At 40.3% G+C, this 22,101-nt stretch overlaps 1 protein-coding gene across 22 annotated transcripts in view; it reads left to right on the forward strand.

Annotated features, from left to right (window-relative positions):
- ATP2B2 (ATPase plasma membrane Ca2+ transporting 2) overlaps nucleotides 1–22,101 on the forward strand; it is a 372,922-nt gene that overhangs the window by 257,072 nt on the left and 93,749 nt on the right. For all 22 annotated transcript variants that reach the window (XR_014561209.1, XM_083726734.1, XM_083726721.1 and 19 more), the window contains one exon: nucleotides 18,318–18,515. Coding sequence is in view for 21 of the 22 variants with exons in the window: in XM_083726734.1 (XP_083582860.1) it covers nucleotides 18,318–18,515 (198 nt within the window). In the remaining variant the exon portion in view is untranslated. The remainder of the gene's footprint in view (nucleotides 1–18,317; nucleotides 18,516–22,101) is intronic.

The following is a 22,101-nucleotide window of genomic DNA, read 5'->3' on the forward strand; positions in this document are numbered from 1 at the left end:
ATAAAAATTATTTTATTTATTTATTTATTTAGTGGTGACCACCAGAGGGAAATTATTTTTCTTTGAAATTTCTCTGGATTGTTATGAACTACATGTTTCTGCTCAGAGAACTGTGGGATAAATCCAGCCTCATATAACCAACATGCTTAACTCTAATGAAGAGGTTAAAAGCATAGAGTAAGCTGACCTGCCAGGCTTAGCTAGATCACATACCCTCACACTGGGTGGAAGTGTTACCAAACCCTTTGTTCTCTCTCTTTCCACCATGTGAACCCAACCAGTATGCATTATATTCAATTATTTATACATACATACATACCCCGCCTATTTGGCTGGGTTTCCCCAGCCACACTGGGCTGCTCCCAATAGAATATTAAAAACATGATAAAACATCAAACATTAAAAATTTCCCTAAACAGGGTTGCCTTCAGATGTCTTCTAAAAGTCAGATAGTTGTTTATTTCCTTGACATCTGATGGGAGGGCATTCCACAGGGCAGACGCCACTACCGAGAAGGCCCTCTACCTGGTTCCCTGTAACTTCGCATCTCGCAATGAGGGAACCACCAGAAGGCCCTCGGCGCTAGACCTCAGTGTACGGGCTGAATGATGGGGGTGGAGACGCTCCTTCAGGTAGGGCTGCCATACGTCTGGGTTTTCCTGGACACATCTGGGATTTGTCCATTGAAAATAGCGTCTGGGCAGAATTTCCAAAAATCATGAAAATGTCCAGGAAAACCTGAAGATATGGCAACCCAAGTCATAAGTGTTGATTATCTTTTGGCGAATTTCATTAAAAATAGCTTTTTTTGAAATATGGCAACCCTACTTCCGGTATACAGGACCAAATCCATTTAGGGCTTTAAAGGTCAACACCAACACTTTGAGTTGTGTTTGGAAATGTACCGAGAGCCAAAGTAGATCTGTCCCAGTGGCCGCTCCCAGTCACCAGTCTGGCAGCCACATTCTGGATTAGTTGTAGTTTCCAAGTTACCTTCAAGGGCAGCCCCACTTGTAAAACATTGCAGTAGTCCAAGTGGGAGATAACCAGAGCATGTACTCCTCTGGCATGACAGTGCGCAGGATGTCTAAGCTGATTCAAGCTGTGTTTCTATACAAGTAATGTGAAACTCTCACCATTCTGAAACTTAGTTATGCTGCCTGTCTTTTCTTGTTGTTGTGTGGAAAAGCATGTGAATCTGACGTTTGAAGAGCTTTAAGTAAACAAAAAAATTAACTTACCAAATGTGTGGTCTCTTTCTATGCTAAGGGAACTGGGTAATTTTGGAAGCAACTTAGAAGGGGATATATTATAGGTCTAACAGCCTATATTTCCATGCTTTGCGTTGCTGCATATTTTGTGATTTTAAATCTCTGCTGTGGTTTTCTCACCTAAGAGTACTTGTCCCAAACCTGGATCTAGACATCCAGGGGATTCTTCTTTCTGTTTTACCAAATGCAAATTACTTCACCATTATATATTTATTTATTTACTGTATTTGGTTGCATGCACACAATGCATTTAAAGCACATTGCTTTCCCCCAAAGAATCTTGAGATCTGTAGGTTGTTAAGTGTGCTGGGATTTGTAGCTCTGTGGAGGATAAACAACATTTACTAAAATTCTTTGGGGGAAGTAATAAGCTTTAAATGTGTGGTTTGTACACAGCTTAGACTTTTTAAAGATTGCTACCCATGCACAATTTACCTTTGCTGCAGCTTTCTATCCTGTCATGTTTTCCTCCATCTAGGCCATTGAAATAATGCACACAATAATTTTGAGAATATGTTATGCACATGAGCACATCACTATGTGCATTTGTATTTTTATTTATGCTTAATATGCTCATTCACAATCCGTTGAAATCTTGTGTTAGGAAGAAGTATATGCAAGAAGTGCTTGTTGTTGTTTTTGTATTGCTGCTGTTGTTTTTAAAAAGAGTAACTGAGACCTTAATGTTTCTCAAATCCAAAAGTTGTTGACACTAGAAGCACTTCCACAATATCTACAGAGCAGAGAGAGCCATTAAACTCCACTAATAGGTGGGCAATGTGACTACTGTGACCCTTGCTTAACAGATCTGAACCAGAGTGCAGCTCTGGTTACTTTTAAAAATTGCTTTTGACCAGAAAGCCTTTTGCAGTGCTCCTTATCTCTGCAAATTTTGGAGCTCTGAACGTCTCTTTTTCAATTTGTCCATTTCCATTTGGTTGGAAAACCTACAACGTTCTGCCTGTAATTTCTTAGGAGCCTGTTTTCCTAAAACCAAAAACCCACATGCTATAATTACAAACCCTTGTAATTTTATGAACCACTGAAAGGCAATATGATTTTTGAGTCCTCTGACATGCCCAGAAATTATTCAAGTGAACAATACCCATAAAAGGTGATGGATACTAAATAATGCCTTTGGAAAGAGCATGTTACTCAGTGTTGGACTGTGGTACAGGTCAGCTTGACCCTGGCTGCCAAGGTAGATGGTTGGGTTTTTTTAATGCATGTCTGAAATTTCCCTTAGAGTGGAAATTAACACTATCCTTGACTCCACAAATAGTCACAGATATATCTTTGCATTATTAGCATGTAACTTCTTCTATGGTTTCCTTTGGATGGATGAAATTACAACTGCTTACGCATATGAAGCTGTTGATAGTAAGAGGAATGACTTTTGCTTCCATGGGAGCAGTTTTTGAAAAGGAACAGTTAAATTCTGTTGTTGGTCCTTCAATAAATACTGGCAAACCAGGTACCCCTGTTTATGCAGCTGGGTTAAACCACAGAGCCTAGGACTTGCAGATCAGAAGCTTGGTGGTTCGAATCCTTGCGACGGGGTGAGCTCCCGTTGCTCAGTCCCTGCTCCTGCCAACCTAGCAATTCGAAAGCACGTCAAAGTGCAAGTAGATAAATAGGTATGCTCTGGCAGGAAGGTAAACAGTGTTTCCGTGTGCTGCTCTGGTTCGCCAGAAGCGGCTTAGTCATGCTGGCCACATGACCCGGAAGCTGTACGCCGGCTCCCTCAGCCAATAAAGTGAGATGAGCGCTGCAACCCAGAGTCGTCCTCGACTGGACATAATGGTCAGGGGTCCCTTTACCTTTATCTCTTTACCTCTGCCTAAGTGGAGAACTTAAAAGAAAATGTAAAGAACTTATGGATTTATGGACGTATGTATGTTTTTCCTTTTTTATTATTTTCCTATTTTTAAATTTTGTGTTTGTGTGCCTGTAATTTGTTAGTAAGAAATGGAACTATTTGCAAAATGTAAGAAAACTAATAAAAAGCTTTTTTTTTTTTTTTAAAAAAAGAACTTTACATTTGTCCCTATTGAAATTAATTTTGTTATGTAGTTTTGGCCCAGTTCTCCAATCTGTTAAGGTCATCTTGAACTCTGATTCTGTCTTCTCTGATATTGGCTATCCTCCGAGTTTGGTGTCATCTGCTAATTTGATGAGCATCCCCTCCATATTTTCATCCAAGTTGTTTATGCAGAGACTTCTCTGTATGATTAATTCTGTGTTGTTCTGCTTAGTTGACTGAGAGCCATATGAATGCTGGAAAACAGTGACTCATGGCTGTAAAGAGTCTTTTCAAGGACAAACCAAGGGCATGAGAAGGTGCCTGATAAATTTAAGACCCCAGGAAGCTCCTGGACCATTTAAAAACTATTCAGTTTCGAGACTTCCGGGACGCCGCGGCCGCAGAAAAGGAGTGCGAGATAACTCCTCTGGGGGAGTCTCGAACAGCATGGAGATTTAGAGGGGTCGTGAAGGCTACGTGAACCCTGAAACCACAGGAGGGAATCCTGCGGGACAAGGTACCCTGCGACGCTGCCTGTGCTCGCCTGTGTTGCCGGCGTTTAACAAGGCTGGAGCTGCAGTGTAAAGGGGAGGCAACAGACTCCATGCTGTGAAGCCTCAAGCTCCGAGGGAAAGCGGCGGACCTCCAACAACAGCGGAGAAGCTGGGAAGTAGCTATAAATCACTGTGGAAAAAGCAGTGGGGGACAAAAGAAATATTGGAAATTACTTAGATAAGATTAAAGGAATGTTTTGATAAGAACCCAGCGGAGAAGAAATAATTGGTGAAAAGGAGGAGGAGTCCATTCCTGGCGGTAAGGTGAAAAGAAAGTATAGCAAGACGGTGGCAGAGAGGAAACAAAAGAGGAAAAGAGGAAACAAGCTGCCAGTGAGTGTGTGGTGGAAAGACCTCAGACGCAAAGTATAAAGTGTCAGAGGCAAGGCAACAGTTGAACTATTATATTGACTAGGGAGAGGGGAAAAAGACTTTTCTGTTTCATCGGGCGGAGAACGCTTTAGCCAGCACAGGTTTCGGTGGAGGACTTTTGCTTTTAAACCTCAGGATTGGGGAGAATTGGGACTTAAACGGAGTGTGGAATATAGGTGCCTTAGCAGCACTCTGTGTTTAAAGACAGGGACTGTGAGACTGTGTTTAAAGTTTGTTTAAAGGTTGCTTAAAGATGGTGAGACTGTGAAAGGACTGCCATATTGAGTGAGTTAAAGGGGACCCGCCTTCTTCATCCCCAACCGGATACGTTCTTGAGCTTCAGAGACAGCTGTGATTCTCTTGATTCCTCGGGATTTAAAGAGACATACACCCCGGGATGCAAAGTTAAAGAATACGTTTTCGCAGGACCTTGCTCATGAGTTTTCGCAGGACCTTGCTCATGAGTTTGAGAACCCCCTGAATCTGGAAGTGTTTCTGGAGGTTCAGGTGTTTACTACATTGAATTATAAGACTCTGAGGATTCAAATACGTGTCTGAATTTAGGTACAGTTAAAACTGTATTATTAATATCTGATCTTAATTAAGGGTTAATTTTTGTGCTGTACCAATTTAGTCAATTTTGGAATCCTGTTGTAATATCTGAGAGACGTTAACCTTGTTAACCTTGTTACCTCTATATCTTACCCACATAGTATATTACATTATACAGTATACTAGGAAGAACTAAACTTAAATATACAAATGCCGAACGGTTCTAAGAAGGGGGTGGCAACACCAGTGGAAAGGAGGCCTTCAAGACAAGATGAGGGGAAGGAAGCAAGAGAAATTAGAGATTATGATAGCTTGATGGCCGAAATAAGAAAGGAATTTAAAAATAATGAACAGTATATTGAGAGAAAATTGATGGAGGTACAAGATACTTTAGACAAAAAATTGGAGGAAGTGGTAGGGGAACTGAAAGGGAAAGTTAAGGATCTCTCGGTAAAAGCTAAGGTTTTGGAGGATTCAGTGAAAAGGGTTCAAAAGGATACGAAAGACAGTAGGAAAGAGATGGACAGGATTAGATTAGAAGTTAAAGAAATAGGAGCAACACAGGAAGAGTTGTTGGACAACATGGCTATGACGCAGTTGCGACAAAACCAATCTAACCTAAAACTTAGAGGAATACCAGAGGATCTAAATGAGAATATTAGAGTTAAAGTGGTGAAAGAGCTGGCAATATGGCTAGATAGAAAAGAAGAAGAGATAAACCATTGCTTGGTAAACATATTTCGAATAAGAACAAAATCGGCCAAGGCCAGAGGGAAAAAATTGCCAGGAGATGTAATAGCCATGTTTAACTCATTGGAGATAAGAAACGAAATTTTGAAACAGAACTATGTCAAAAGGTTATATATTGAAGAAAACCCAATTATTATTTACAAAGAGATTCCTTCGAGATTTCTTCGAAGGAGGGACCCATATAAAAAATTAACAAATCAACTGAAGAAAAATGGGATCTTGTATAGATGGGAGTTTCCGGAAGGTATTTCATTCTATTTCAAAGAAAAAAAGTTTAAACTGTCCACTATCTCAGAACTTCAAAAATTTGCAAGGAGATACGAGAAGGACCTGGGGAAAATGATGGGGGAGGAGGAGGTAGAGAACCAGCAAGGAGAAGAAAAAGGAGGGAGTGAAGAAGAAGAAAGAGAGGAGAGCTCAATAGGAGAAAGAGAAGAACTAGAGGAAGGAGACAAAGAACACTAAATTGTATATAGGTTTAATAAGTTAATTAAATAGTATATAACAGATGGCATTAAAAATACTAAACTGGAATGTGAATGGATTGAACAATAAAAATAAAAGGAATCAGATTACACACATATTACTGAAAAAGAACTGTGATTTAATATGTCTCCAAGAGACGCACATAATAAATAAGCATAAGAGATTACTAAGCAATAAGAGATTGGGAATAGATTTTGTGACATCAGATAGAGTGAAGAAAAGAGGGGTGGTAATATACATAAAGGAAAAATATGATCCACAATTATTATACAAAGATGACCAAGGGAGAGTAGTCATTGTTCAAATGGTGTTTCAGGGAGAAAAAATAATTGTTGTGGGAATATATGCTCCAAATGATAAAAAAGCAGCCTTTTATTTGGAATTAGGAGACAAATTGATGGAATGGACGGACCAAAAAATGATATTGATGGGTGACTTTAACGGGGTGGTGTCCCCAAACCTAGATAAGTCAACAAAAAAACATGAGAAGAAGGAAGGTAAATTACCGAGATCCTTCTTTGATATGGTAAGCAATCTGGGACTGATTGATGCGTGGAGACTTAAAAACCCCATTACAAAACAATATACTTTCTTCTCAAACCCAAATCAGAGTTGGGGAAGAATAGACAGCATTTGGATTTCGAAGGAACTAACTCAAAATCTAACTAAATCGGAAATTCTTCCAAGAACTATATCTGATCATAATGCGGTCTCCATTGAGCTAAAAGGTAGGGATATCCGAACGGTTAGATGGAGAATGAATGAATTTTTATTTAATGATCAGAAGATTGTAAATAAGGCAATAGAGACAATAGAAGACTATTTTAAATGGAATCTAAATGGGGAAACTGCTATAGAGACTGTGTGGGACGCAGGAAAGGCAGTTATGAGGGGCTTCTTAATACAGAAAAATAGTCAAGTAAGAAAAGAAAAAGAGACAAAGAAGGAACAGATCCTAACACAGATTATGGAAAATGAAAGAAAGTTGACTATCAACCCCAATGAGGAGATCGCAAAACAGAATATAAAGATATTACAAGCTAAATTTTCTACAATAATCGACCAAGAGGTAGAATGGAAAATTAAAATGATGAATCAGAGAACGTTTGAGTCAGCAAATAAGATAGGAAAATACCTGGCGTGGCAAATAAGAGAAAGAAGCAAACAAAATACGATTAGTAGGATAAGGGAAGGAGAAAGGATTGTGGAAGAGCCAAAAGAGATAAGAAAGATATTTCAAAAATATTACAAGGATTTATATAAAAGAGGAAAGGAAACAAAGCAAGAAATAGACCACTTTTTGCAAATGCATCACCTAAAACGAATTTCAAAAGAAGAAAATGAGATATTAGACCAGACTATTACTCAAGAAGAGATAAAAAAGGCTATTAAAAGGATGAAAAGTGGGAAAGTCCCAGGGCCAGATGGCCTTTCGGCCAAATACTATAAAACACTAAGTAACCAAATATCCCCAGTGCTAGGAGAAGTGATGAATAATATATTAAAGGAAGGAAGGATCCCGAACACCTGGAAGGAAGCATATATTACCTTGATTCCTAAAAAAGATGCAGATACCCTGGAAGTGAAAAACTATAGGCCAATTTCATTATTAAATAATGATTATAAATTATTCACAGATATAATGGCAGAAAGACTAAAAAAGGTTTTGAACAACAAAATACATAAAGATCAAACGGGTTTCCTTCCAGGGAGGCAATTAAGGGAAAATGTAAGGAATCTGATAGATATTATTGAATATTTGGATATGAATATAGACAGACAAGCGGCCTTGGTATTTATAGACGCTGAAAAGGCGTTTGATAACATCTCATGGGAGTTCTTGAAGAAAAGTCTGGAAACGATGGGAATGGGAGAGAAATTTAGAAGAGGGATAGAAGCAATATATAAGGAACAGAAGGCAAAATTGGTAATAAACAACATCACAACAGAATATTTTGGTATATATAAAGGAACTAGACAGGGTTGCCCCCTGTCTCCTTTACTGTTTATAACGGTACTAGAAATATTGAATGAGAGACTGAGGGGGGCAACAGAAATAAAAGGAGTGCAGGTAGGAAAGAGGGAATATAAAATCAAGGCCTTTGCAGATGACATCGTACTAACTTTAGAAGACCCAAAAAAGAGTGTAAAAGAAGCTTTATTAAAGATTGACGAATTTGGAGCCATGGCAGGACTTAAGATAAATAAAAATAAAACCAAAACGTTGGTTAAAAATTTAACAAAGGAAGAAATAATAGATCTAGAGAGAAGGACGGAAATTGCAGTAGCTAAGAAAGTGAAGTATCTTGGGATATGGGTCACAGCTAAGAACATAAATTTATATAAGGATAACTATGATGTCACCTGGAGGAGTATAAAGAAAGACATGGAATTTTGGGGGAGGATGAAACTCTCCTTTTTGGGGAGGATAGCTGTTGTCAAAATGAATATTCTGCCTAGAATGCTATTTCTATTCCAGACCATCCCCATACTTAAAGACCTAAAACAATGCAAAGAGTGGCAGAGAGTCTTGGCAAAGTATATCTGGCAGGGGAAAAGGCCACGGATAAAAATGAAAATTTTGATAGATAAAAAAGAAAGAGGGGGCTTTTCTCTCCCGGATCTAAGTCTATACTATGAAGCGGCCTGCATACTTTGGTTAAAAGATTGGATAAAACTGGAGAATAGAGATCTACTGGATTTAGAAGGCTTTAATAATTGGTACGGATGGCATTCGTACCTTTGGTATGGGAAAGTGAAGGCCCACAAGAGCTTTCTAAATCATATTTTTAGAGGACCTTTATACCAATCATGGGAAAGGAATAAAAATCTCCTTGAAAGAAAGACCCCATGGTGGATCTCACCAATTGAGGCTTTAACGGCGAAGAAAACAAACATGGAGGGAAAAAACGCCACCTATGAAGAAATGTTAAGAAAAACAGACCAAGGGCCAAGACTTAGACCTTATGAAGAGATAAAAAATCTATTCACTGGGTGGTTGCAATACCACCAGGTGAATGATTTGCTAAAAGAGGACAAGAAGAAGTTGGGTTTTGATGACAAAAAATCAAAATTCAATGTAGAAGTAATAGAAGGTAAAAACAAAACCCTATCTAGAATCTATGACATACTTTTAGAGTGGTATACAAAGGACGAGGAGGTGAAGGAGGCAATGATTAAATGGGCAATTGACTTTGGTTATAACATCGATTTTGAAAGGCGGCTGGAAGTGTGGAATTGTAACATAAAGTTTACAGCATGTATGTCTCTGAGAGAAAATGTTTGGAAGATGCTATATGGGTGGTACCACACCCCTGTGAAGTTGGCCAAAATGTATAGACTAAAAGATAAGAAATGCTGGAAATGTGGGGAGGTGGAGGGTGACCTATATCATCTATGGTGGACATGCAAAAAGGTGAAAGGCTTTTGGGAATCGGTTTACAATGAGCTTAAAAGAATATTTAAATACACTTTTCCCAAAAGACCCGAAGCCTTTTTGCTGGGAATGACGGGTAAAGATATTAAGAAAGAAGATAGAACGATATTCCTCTATGCCACCACAGCAGCGAGAATTTTATTGGCACAATATTGGAAAGTGGAAACTATCCCCAATATAAATGATTGGCAAATTAAAATGATAAAATATGCTGAGCTTGATAAATTAACAGGTAAATTAAGAGACCACGATGAACAGAAATCTCTGAAAAATTGGAGTAAATACTGGAACTATATTGGAATAAATGCTTAATGTGATTGGCGGGGTCAGAACAAATACTACCAGCGTGTGAATTTAGGCCTATAGATTAAAAATCAAATACGTAATTGGAAGCAGATATTTGATACTTACCAAAAGGATGGAAGGAAGTCCAGGACGGTTTCTGTGGGTGGTTTTTTTTTTTTTTTAATCTTTTACTGTTTTGTGAAATAGCCAGATTAATCTATCTTTGTATAGTTAGAGAGAGGAAAAAGTTGGCTTGTATATCTTGACTCTCTTTTTTGTTACAATTTTTTCTTTTGTATTTGGTTGTATGTTTGTTATGTGTATAACCTTAATAAAAATGTATTTGAAAAAAAAAAAAAACTATTCAGTTTCAGCGTTAAGGAGTTTCAAAAGTAAAAGATAGATTGATACAGCTCTTTGAAATTAGCTTTCTCTGTTTTGCTTTTAAAGCTGCCTGCTGTGAAATTGTCCCCAAATGTTTTTTTATAATATACAGGAAGCTGCAGGCTGAGTATTTTGGGTTGGATTCAGAGTAGCCCTTCTATGAATGGAGGGGACATCCTTCCATTTGCAGAACGGATATGCTGGGTCTGAAACTGAGTCAGGGGATCCAGCAGAAGCTACAGAAAGGAAAAGGAAAATATTACTTTCACCAATTTTCTTTCCCCCTTGCATCCTTCTATATAGCTTCCTATACTGTTTCAGAGCAGATTTCTGGAGGACTACAGTGGGGAGGGGAAATCATCTTTCCTTCCTTATGTGTGTGAGAAAGATTCCATGGGTGGAAATCTACTCTCAGAATCTCTGGACCAGATCTCTACATATTAAAATGAATACTGTTAATAAAATGTAGAAATTCAATTGGAGTGGTTCTTGAGGAGGCTGTGCTTCCCCTAGAGAATCAAGTTGGCAAGTTGGGGTTGTTCATCCTTTTCAATTGAGACACAAGCATCCTTTCTGATATGATACAATAATGGCCTTGCACTACTGTAACTGCAGCAGCATTGCATTAAACAGTTGTTTTAATCATTGATGTTTTGTAATGTGTTTCTAATGTTGTACACCACCCTGAAATCTTTTCAGAAAGGGTGGCATATAAATTGAAAGAATGATAATAAAAATAAAAATTATTATTATTATTATTATTATTATTATTATTATTATTATTATTAATTCATCTCCACTGAATCCCAATAAATTTCTGGACCAATTCAAAGTGCTTGATCTGACTTCTAAAGCTTTCATGGTTTCAGGCTGCAGCATCTCTTCCTACATGGACTTGGGCTTTTCTGAATTGATGATTTCTCAGCTTTCTCACCCGCTTCAAAATGAGCAGCTTTGTTTCTGCTACATTTCACCAATTTTATTTTCTTTGCTTTTTTCTGCTACCCTATCTACCCAGTATACAGTGATACCTCAGGTTAAGTACTTAATTCGTTCCAGCGGTCCGTTCTTAACCTGAAACTGTTCTTAACCTGAAGCACCACTTTAGCTAATGGGGCCTCCCACTGCCGCCGCCACACAATTTCTGTTCTCATTCTGAAGCAAAGTTCTTAACCTGAGGTACTATTTCTGGGTTAGCGGAGTCTGTAACCTGAAGCGTATGTAACCCGAGGTACCATTGTACTTGGGTGATCAATGGAGGGCCTTCTCTAAATACCCTAACAGAGAAATAGCCTTTTCAGCTATGTTCACTTTAATGTCTTTTCAGCGACAAAAAAACCCAACCTGATTTTTGCAGGCCTTTGGACTCTATTCTTCTAATCTCTCTAGTATTATGCTATCTTTTAATGTTGTTGTGGAACTTGTTTGGCTTGTGTTACTGTAATTGCTGATTGTCTTGATTTTAAGACATCTTCTCTGATTTAAAATGGTTTAGTGGGAGTGCTGATATATAGATATACTTATGTGGATCTTGTGGTTTTAAACTGATTTTATAGTTTTTGCATGTCACCAGAAGAACAATTGTTATTGAAAGGTATATTTGGTTATATTGATATAAAATTAGTGCTGGATTCAACTAACCTGTTCCACTAGCAGAAACCAGCGTAGGGGGAGATTGTTCCATCGGAAAACAAAATTGCTTCCAGTGAGGGGACAACCAGCACTATGCTGCATTCCACACGAAATACCAAAGGTCCAAATATGGCAATGGTGAACACATACAATAGGGTTGCCATATGTCCAGATTTTCCCAGACATGTCCTCTTTTTTTGGGGGGGGGGGGTAAAATCTGGGTCCAAGGGGATTTTTTAAAACTTGGCAAAATGTCCAGGTTTTTTTGTTCAGTAGCAGGCCAACCTCAGCAGTGGAAACAGGAGCCTTGTGGCCCTCGTTTTCTTCAGCCAGCAGAGGAGGCCAGCCCCACTCCAGGAGGACACTGCCATTGAGAAGCACGTTGGTCACTGGGCACGCCTGGGCAAGCGGTGTGCTTTGCAGCTCCGTGTCACACATTGAAAAGCCCTGCTCCGGGCACCTACCCTGCATCCCTGCCACTCTTCCGCCACTGGGGCCTTTGCCCAGCACCTTCTACTGGCACCACGGGTCTACCTCTGGACTCTCCGGGTCCACACCCGAGGCACCTCGTTCGAGAGGCTGCTCCCTCTGCATGCCACCAAGACTCCCCAAGCCATTGGGGCGCCTCCCATCTGTGGTGCCTGGCTCAGGTTGAGCAGGGCGAGCAGCTGGAGAAGCATGGCTGGCACCAGGGCATGAAGGAGCAGGAGCAGCGCGGGGAAAGGGCTTTCTCGACCAGGACCTGGCATGCTCTAGTGGGGCTTGGGTGTGTGGGGAAGCCCTGGCTGGTGGCAGGCCAAGGTGAGACCCTGGCGGTTTTGGTTTTCCTCATTTCCTGTGCAAACAACCAGGTGCGGTTAATCCTAATTTTAGGGCCTTGGCTGCAGCCCTAGGACACTCCTTCGTGGGGCAGTGAGACACGAGTCCCCAGCAAGTTCCAAGCCCCCCCTCCCACAGTCCCCCTGGCAGTCTGTGAAGGCAGGTGAGGGAAGCAGTGGTTGTGCCACCGGAGAGAGCAAACCCACTACCAGAAAGCTGTGGCTGTGAGCCAAAACCCACAAGGCACAGGAGAAGGAGTGTGGCAGCTCCTGGTGCTGCTTCCATCAGAACCGCAGCTGCTTCATTGATCCCCAGGCAGCTAAGCCCCAGGAGCCTGTTGCTGTGGATTGGACGCCCCACCGCAGTCCTATTGATGTGTAATTTGTTTTGCCTTGGGTTGCTTGGATTCGTCCAATCCACATAATTATTATTATGTATTGGTGGGCAAGTGCAGAAGAGACTGAAAATGACAGGGGAAGCTAAGCCTGAGACAATGAGGGCTTCCCTTTAGGATGCTCCCCTAGCCCTCAGGAATGGCTCCGACCTCCGGATGTGGCAATAACCATCCTTATCCTTATTTTAATAAATTAAATTAAACTTAAAAAACCTTCCCCCTCCTTTTTCGGTTTGTTTTTGCATTTTTACTCATCGCCTCCCCCCTTTTCTTCCTTTTCTCTTCGGGGCGGGGAATCCCCTTCTTCCTGTATATTGGGGGCCCCCTTTTATTTTTATTTTTTACTTTCATTTCCATGTTTTATTTCCATTTTTAAATATCCCCACACACATTTTATCTTTTACTGCATCCACAGTATTACTACTATTTTATCTTCCTCCTTCCTCCCCTGCCCCCGGCCCACCTACAAATGAGTCCTGGAAAATCTGCCCTCTTTTTTATTTTTGCTCTTCAAAATATGGTAACCCTAACATACTATATGTGTCACTATCATACGTGATTGTAGACACATACCTTTAAACACCTGGGTACACTTGTGTGGGAAGATCCTGTTTCCAGTTTCAGAGCTGCTTTGACTTGCCTACTGAAGCAGAGCACACCAAATGTGAGGTGAGATTTAATTAAAATTTGAAGATGCTGTAGGTTTATTAATAGTAGCGATTATGTAGGCACTCTTGCAGTTGGTTACACACACACACACACACACACTTCATTGAGTTCAATTAAATACCAAGAACTACCAGAAACTGGTGTGGCTCAAAGGTGAACAAGAATTTATTGTGTGTACATTGCTGTCCTATTCAGTCTGGAGGAGATATGAGTATGCAAAGCAGAGCACATAATGGATTTCCTTCTTCTGTTGGAATTGCTAGGAAGGTCTTGTGGACAGGGGGACTTCATTCACCAGCTCTGGAACAAGGGCATATCCAGAATATTCAGTAAAGGTTCTTGAAAGCATTATTATTCAGATGTTGGTTTTCTCTTTGTAGATGAAGCAGAATAAAGAATGGAGGGCTGCATTAATTTAAAAAAATGTTTATCCTTCAGTGACACTGAGGCTGTAAATGAATAATGGCAGTTCAGGTTAAGAGGCTCTGTTGCTGTATCCTTCAGCTCAGAAGCAGCATTAGACACAGAATGCTGCATTGCAGCTACATTTTTAATTGGGGTGTGTGTGTGTGTGTTTAGCGTGTTTTAGTTTTTTCTTATTAAAAGCAGACAATACTAAAGTGAGTGTGGCATATGAGAAAAGGGGAGGAGAGAAAAAGAATATGGCAAAAAAATTGAATTTGGCAAAGAAACGAAAAAGAGATACTGGCCAATACATGCAGGCGACACTATAATGTGGAGGAAAGGGGTGGGTGGTGGGATTACAAATGCTACAGACAGAAGCAAGGAAAATCTTGTGGTTGCTTCATACCCCTAATGCACATACATAGAATTGTAGTATTGCGAGGGATCCCAGGGGTTATCTAGTCCCCTGCGATGCAGAGATTCTAAACTGAGGCATACATGTCAAATGACCATCCAAACTCTTCTTAAAAACCTCCAAGGGAGGTCCACCACCTTCTGAGGGAGACTGTTCCACTGTTAAACAGGTCTTACTGTCAGAAATTTCTTCCGGATGTTCAGCCAGAATCTCCTTTCTTGTGTAAACCAAATGGATTCAAATTACAAGTGGGTTGCCATAGGATTCTGTCCAGGGCCTGTTGTTGTTCAATGTCTTTATAAGTGACATAGATGAAGGTGTTTTTTAGGGATGGGGGGGTGTTTGCTCATCAAATTTGCAGCAAACTAGCCAATGAATCGGGATTCAAGATTACCTTAACCGATTGCTCATCCCCGACATGAAGCAACACTTCAGATCCCACCATGATTTCATCATCTTTCCCCTGCCATTATATTACAAAGGTAAAGGTACCCCTGACCATTAGGTCCAGTTGTGGGCGACTCTGGGGTTGCAGCACTCATCTCACTTATAGGCCGAGGGAGCCGCCGTTTGCCCGCAGACAGCTTCCAGGTCATGTGGCCAGCATGACTAAGCTGCTTCTGGTGAACCAGAGCAGCGCAAGGAAACGCTGTTTACCTTCCCTCCGGAGGGGTACCTATTTATCTACTTGCACTTTGACATGCTAGGTTGGCAGGAGCTGGGACAGAGCAACGGGAGCTCACCCCATCGCGGGCATTCGATCCGCCGGCCATCCGATCAGCAAGCCCTAGGCTCAGTGGTTTATACCACTGCGCCACCCACTTCCCTTGCCTTTCTATTGTATTTCACCCTAATGCCTAGCAATCAGTTTAATAGGCTTTTAATTCAGTTGTTGGATTAAATATCTGTGAATTCTTCTGGCCACTACATCAGCATTGTAGGATCGGTGAGATCATTGTGCTTTGCGTTGGATTGCCTTCAGTCCAGACTGATAGTTCAAGATGTTTATATATATATATAGAGAGAGAGAGAGAGAGAGAAAGAGAGAGAGAGAGAGAGAGAGAGAGAGAGAGAGAGAGTGAGTGTGAGTGTGTAATCCCTCAGTTATGCTTTTGGAAAAAGAAATCCACGCACATCATTTTGAAAGCATTTTCCTAAACAGCTTTTAAAACATGCTGTATCTCCCAGCAGCTGGTCTTGTAAGTGTATTTCCATTTGGGTGGGGTAGGAATCAATGACCTATTCAGAATTCCTGAAAGTATACACTTTAGCTTCTCATGAAATTGTGCTGTTTGTGTTACCCCAAACTGTTGCTGTGGAATTGTTTATGCCAGGTTTTCCATGCAGCATTAAGGACTAGTCAACTGATGGCTTTTTAAATGCACTGTATAGTAAACTGTTCAGTAGCTGGAGGGAGTGACAGAATAATTAATTATATTATGTTTTTTGCTTCTGTGCGACAGACAGAGAGAGATTGAAAAAAATAAGAGCAATGCTGAAATGTATTGCTCCAGTGAAGCCCCTGGCTTACGCATCAAAGACATGAGTGAATTTAGTACACTATGCAGCACTGCAGGGAACAGTTTAAATCATTCAAAGTAATCATAATATTTCATCCTCCCACATAATTTCAAAACAGATTACAAAATAAAACTGTGCTGATGCTAGTAAGCCTTTATAAAATACTTGCACACATGTATCTCACACTGTACAAAGAACCTTCTCCCCTTTTAAAGTATTTGGCAAATGAATGATACAAGATTAAAAATAGATATAATTAAAAATAGAAACACTGTTGTGTGTTACATAGAGTATTTGACAAAACTATATTTTTATTTGGCAGATGGTACTAAATACATAGCATCTATTTATCTAGCTAGCTAGCTAGCTATCATCTATCGTATATCTATCATCTATCTATCTATCTATCTATCTATCTATCTATCTATCTATCTATCATCTATCTATCTATCTATCTATCTATCTATCTATCTATCTATCTATCATCTATTCATCCATCTATCCATCCAGCCATGGGCCCACTGGTTTTATCCAGCAGGGCTCTTGCATTCTTTTGTGCTTGGAATAGATTCCACACTTGCCTTGCGTGCTGTGCTACCTAAAGATAAAGCTCTCTCCTTACCTTACCTTACCTTTATCCCACACCCTCCATTGCTGTTTAAATTGAAATATTCGTTGTCTGGTGTATGTGGGTAGAAGCATAAGAGAAGATAAAGGGAGAGACACACAGCTTTTAAAAGGCAAAAAAAGGGACAGCTTTCTTTCTCCCTCATTTGCAAAGGAATCTGGGAGTAGGGCATACGGAAGGTAAACAAAAAACAAAATGAAAAAGGCCTGGTGAAATGTGTTGTGTGTGTACGTGTGCGCATGCTATGTATTTCTGAAGTTGTTGTAAATGGTACATACAGTAAATGTATGTATGGTACATGCATTTTTTTAAAAAAAATCATACAAAAGAAAATCAAACTCCAAGCTCATACAGTGGTACCTCGGGTTACAGACGCTTCAGGTTACAGGCTTTGCTAACCCAGAAATAGTACCTCGGGTTAAGAACTTTGCTTCAGGATGAGAACAGAAATTGCACCGCAGCAGCAGCAGTGGGAGGCCCCATTAGCTAAAGTGGTGCTTCAGGTTAAGAACAGTTTCAGGTTAAGAACGGACCCCCAGAACAAATTAACTTCTTAACCCGAGGTACCACTGTATGTACTTCCGACAGTGCTAGTCTTATTGTACAGAGTGGTAGAAACAGAAAATGGTGCTAAAATGTATCCTTCCCAGATACAAGCTTATTCCCTGTTTCCTGCCACATGCTCTTCCCATCTAAGAACTCATTGCTGCTCAAATCTTTCACATTTCTGCCTTTTATGTTTTCTATGCTCCGCACAGTATCCCATGTCACATAGTGTTAGTTTTGTATGAGATTGTAAGCATACCATTTCACACAGCCTGAGGATGTTCTGACCAGTGGAACTGAAGATAGTTAATTAGGGGACAGATTCCCAGTTCAGATTAAGCCATGAATTAACTGAATCTCAACGGATGCAAATGTATCAGTTTCTTATCTGTAAATGGAAGAATAATAACATCTAAAATATGCAATATGTGGGGATTAATAATCTAGAGAGCACATACAGTTTTCCAGGTGTTGTATAATGCTAAATTGAAAATAAGAGCTAGCATCTGATGATGGCTATTACTAGTGAAAAACATTTCCACTTGTACAAGGTTTGGTACACAATTTTTGCCAATCCCTTATTTCTACTCTGCTACTCAAATAGCTGTTCCTGAGTATAGGATATTGCATGGAGGGCAGCAATTGTTATGGAGAGTCAGTAAAAAAATGTGTGTCTCACCTTGCAGAAGTTTTTTTCTGCTTACCCAAAACCACCATTGGGTGTGGCTCGAGGTTAGTTATTTCATCCAATATTATTTTCTGTGGCTTTCTCTCCTTTGCTACTGAGCCTTATACAGGGACTTTTGAATTATTTACATGCCATTAATTTCTTAATCTATTTTGTTGTTGTTTCTGTTCTTCCCAGTATTCTGTGTGATCACTAGATGAATGATACCCTTCTCTGTAAATTCCCTTTAGTAAATCAATTTTCTCTTTCAGTGTAATAAAAAGTTGCTAAGGAACTGTATTCCTAAAACAGTTCTCTAAATAAATAGAACTCTCTGTAATACATTAGCAGAATTTGATCTCGCCAAAAGAGAATAGTAAAAGCAGAAGTCTAATAAACCAAAAATGCTGTAATGAAAATCTGAAGTTGTACTTTGAAAATGCAGTTTATGTGTGTGTCGACATACTTGGCGGTCACTTTTAAACCATTTTGTTTCATTTATTTATAGGATTGCCTGGCACTGCTGCTGACTTAGATAAAAGAAAGCTAATTTTTGGGAAAAACTTTATACCTCCAAAGAAGCCAAAAACTTTCTTACAGTTAGTCTGGGAAGCATTACAGGATGTGACTCTTATCATTTTGGAAATAGCAGCCATCATATCTCTTGGGCTCTCATTTTACCATCCACCTGGAGAGGAAAATGAAGGTAAAACTATTTTCTTTACTAATACTCACTTGGGTTAACTGCTTTTGATTATGCCAATTTTATTTCATTTCCTCTAAACATTTAATATGAAGAAAATTATTTTAGCGCATGTACAGCCCTTTAATTTTCTCTCAGTTTTTAACATCTATCCTAATGTCATGTTACAATGTCATGGAACAGTGATAAAGTTCAGTGGTGTGTCACCTCACCCCAGATGTGTTATGGATCTAACATCACAGAGAGGTATCCCTTAGTATTATTATTACACAAATCATGCTTTTCAGCCCCATGGAACCTTCAATGTGGGGTTCAATCCTATCCCCTATGTTATTTAACATCTACATGAAACCGCTGGGTGGCGAGATCTGGAGGTTCAGAGTGCGCTGTCAGCAGTATGCTGACGACACTCAGCTCTATTCCTCATTTACATCTGCAAGTGAGGCAGTAGATGTGCTGGACCAGTGTCTTGCCTTGGTAATGGACTAGATGAGTCAACAAACTGAAACTCAATCCAGATAAGACTGAGGCACTGTTAGTGGGTGGTTCCCTAGACTGGATGGGTGGGAGATCATCTGGGTTACACTTCTTCTGAAGGATCAGATTTGTAGCTTGGGGGTACTCCTGGATCCTTTGCTGTCACTCGAGGTTCAGGTGGCCTCAGTGGCCCAGAGTGCCATCAGCTTCGGTTGGTGGCCCAGCTACACCCCTATCATGTCAGGGATAGCCTAACTACTGTTGTCTATGCTCTGGTAACCTCAGGGTTAGATTACTGCAATGCGTTATACGTAGGGCTGCCTCTGAAGATGGTTTGAAAACTTCAAGTGCAGAATTCATTGGCCAGGTTATTCACCAGTTTGAGCATATTACACCGATCCTGGTCCGACTGCACTGGCTACCAATTAGTTTCTGGGCCCATTTCAAAGCCTTAAACGGCTCAGGACTGCAATTCCTCAAGGACTGCTTCTTTCCATATGAACCTACCAGGACCCTAAGATCACCTTCTGGGGCCCTCCTTCGTGTGCCTCCTCCTCGAGAGGTCCAGAGGGTGGCAACACGAGAATGGGCCTTCTCTGCACTGGCTCTCCATCTGTGAAATGCTCTCCCCAGGGAAGTTCACCTGGCGCCTTCATTATACACGTTTAGATTTTATTCTGTGAACAGCCCCGAGGCCTCCGGATATAGGGTGGTATTATTATTGTTGTTGTTGTTGTTGTTAATCTAATCATTAATCTAAGTGATCACTAACCTTAAGCTTTTAAAGCCAAATAAATGTGGGTGGGCATACCAAGTGTCTCTTTTCCATCTCTTACCGAGCCCCTTTCCTTCCAAGGTGATAATCAACTTTGGTCCCAATAATATTAATCTCAACCTTTTAGGTTTTGCAGACAGTCAGGATATTTTGCAATGTGTTTCAAATATATTTTAGTTGTGATTAAATTTTTCTTACTCCTACCCCCCCCTAGCTGTACATTGTCTATGCCTCCCTTACACATCTCAAATCTACCCTTTCCCAGTCTTAAAACACTTAACTTTATTTCTGTCCTTGAGATGAGGATGCATTGATGATCATCTTTAGTTTTGTCACTTTTATTCCTTTGCAATGTTTATGTTGGCAATAAATCTCCTTAGAAAACTTACTCTTTCTCATTTGCATATCTGTTTTGTATAGAAACCAAAAGAGATGGTTTATTGCAAGTCTGTCTTTAGACTATGTTACAGCATGTACATATACATTGCTCCCTAGGAATGTTTTCATTGCTTTTCTTGAATCTACATTTTATAGGGAATCAAGCAATACATATGGTGGATCACATCAGATATGTTTATGACAGGCCATTTTCTTGGTCTATAGGGATATCCCAGTGGACAGATGGTCAGAGTAATGAGAATTTACAGGATGATCCTCTGTAAAAAAAAAAAATGGTAATAAAAGTGGTTGGAATAACTTCTGCCTGCAATAGCTGATTGGCCCAGTTAAAGCTGATGATGTTGGCCATCTGTTAAAAGAACCATGCATTCATTCCAAGTGTAATATGTAGAGCGCTCCCTCTCTCCCTCTCTCTCTCTCTCTCTCTCTCTCTCTCTCCCTCTCTCCCTCTCTTTCTCTCTCTCTCTCTCTCTCTCTCTCTCTCTCTCCTTTCTTCCCCCTCCTCCCTCTCTCTCACATAGAGCACATTTTAGCATGCAGAATTCAAACTCAGAAAGCTGTCCACATGCACACAGGCACATTTCTGTGCATTAAGTATCCTCCCTAGATTACATGCCAACAATTGCTTAATTTCCTGTTCTATATGCAATCCTATGCAATTCCTTGAGTCATAGTGTTGAGGCAGCAATTCATAGGATCAGGAACTAGATTTGGAGTGCTGGTGCATTGTGCAATTCACGCTTGTGTTGGGACCAGCCTTCTGCTAAGTGTCCTGTGCTGGCAGCTGACACTTAATCGTTACTGGGCATGGTACAGGCTTGTCACAGGTGTGTGCTGCTTGTGCATGGAATTGTATGAGCAGAAGTACTGTTTGGGTTGGCAGAACTGGATCATTCTGTGCAGAGTTACAGCAACTGGTGTTTCCTAAGAAGGTACAATTGGTGGAAAGCAGATGCATTATGCAATATGAAATTGTGCATAGCCTGGCCAGTGCAATCTATTTTGGAGCCACGCATTGTCTGTAAGGATCATCCATCATGCTGTGCCTTGGGGAAGGTGGATCCTTATGTGCCATATTCCTCCACTTTTTTCATTATAGTGATGATGCTATTCAAGTGGAAAAAAATGTTGTACACAACTATCTCTGGAGGTGGCCCATTAAGTTTCAATTTCTATTTTTAAAATCTACCCCTGAGTTTATATTGTTCTTTCATTTCCTTGCTGTCATCTCCTTCCCCAAGGCAACACTTTTCAGTGAACTATTAATGTTGTAGGGATTGTGGAGGTAATGACTAGCACAGCTTCTCTCCAGGGAAGAGCATGTATCTTTCTTCCCAAACTGACCTGTGTTCATTGAAAAGTTCATCACTCCCTGCTTTGTTTGTATGTATGTGTAACTGTTGCTGCTGATATAGGTTTGTGGAAATCACAACAACCTGCTGATATATGTGGTGCTATCCAGCTACAGCCCAGTAAATTTTATCAGGAAACAGTTAAAAACTTGTGCTAAATTAATAAAAGTTTTAGTGCAGTTAAAAATATTTTCAAGCAATTAATGTTCAATTCCATCCCCATCCAGGGACAACATGTATGTACTCAGTCAGTTCAGCAGTCCTGCCAGAGAGCATTTTGTTTGTGTTTTGCACAGGAATACAATGCCGGTTAGTGGGAAATGGCTGAGATTTGGAAAGCTAAGTTTCAGTCTTTTAATTCTATCCCAAATTTTAATTTATCAACACTTTGTCAGTTCCCCCATGGATCTGATTGCAAGTTCAATGGGGCTCACTTCCTGGTAAGTGGGTATAGGATAGCACCTGGATCAATACACTGTGCTTATGGACAGGGAGCCTCCCCAAGGTGAGAAAGGAACCTGAAAACAGGGGGACAAGGGCAGAACTGGCCCACAAACTGCCTGGTATGAGACCTGCTGCAGCCAAA

This window comes from Podarcis gaigeae (genome assembly GCF_964106915.1).
Source record: "Podarcis gaigeae genome assembly, chromosome: 2".
NCBI classification, from domain to species: domain Eukaryota; kingdom Metazoa; phylum Chordata; class Lepidosauria; order Squamata; family Lacertidae; genus Podarcis; species Podarcis gaigeae.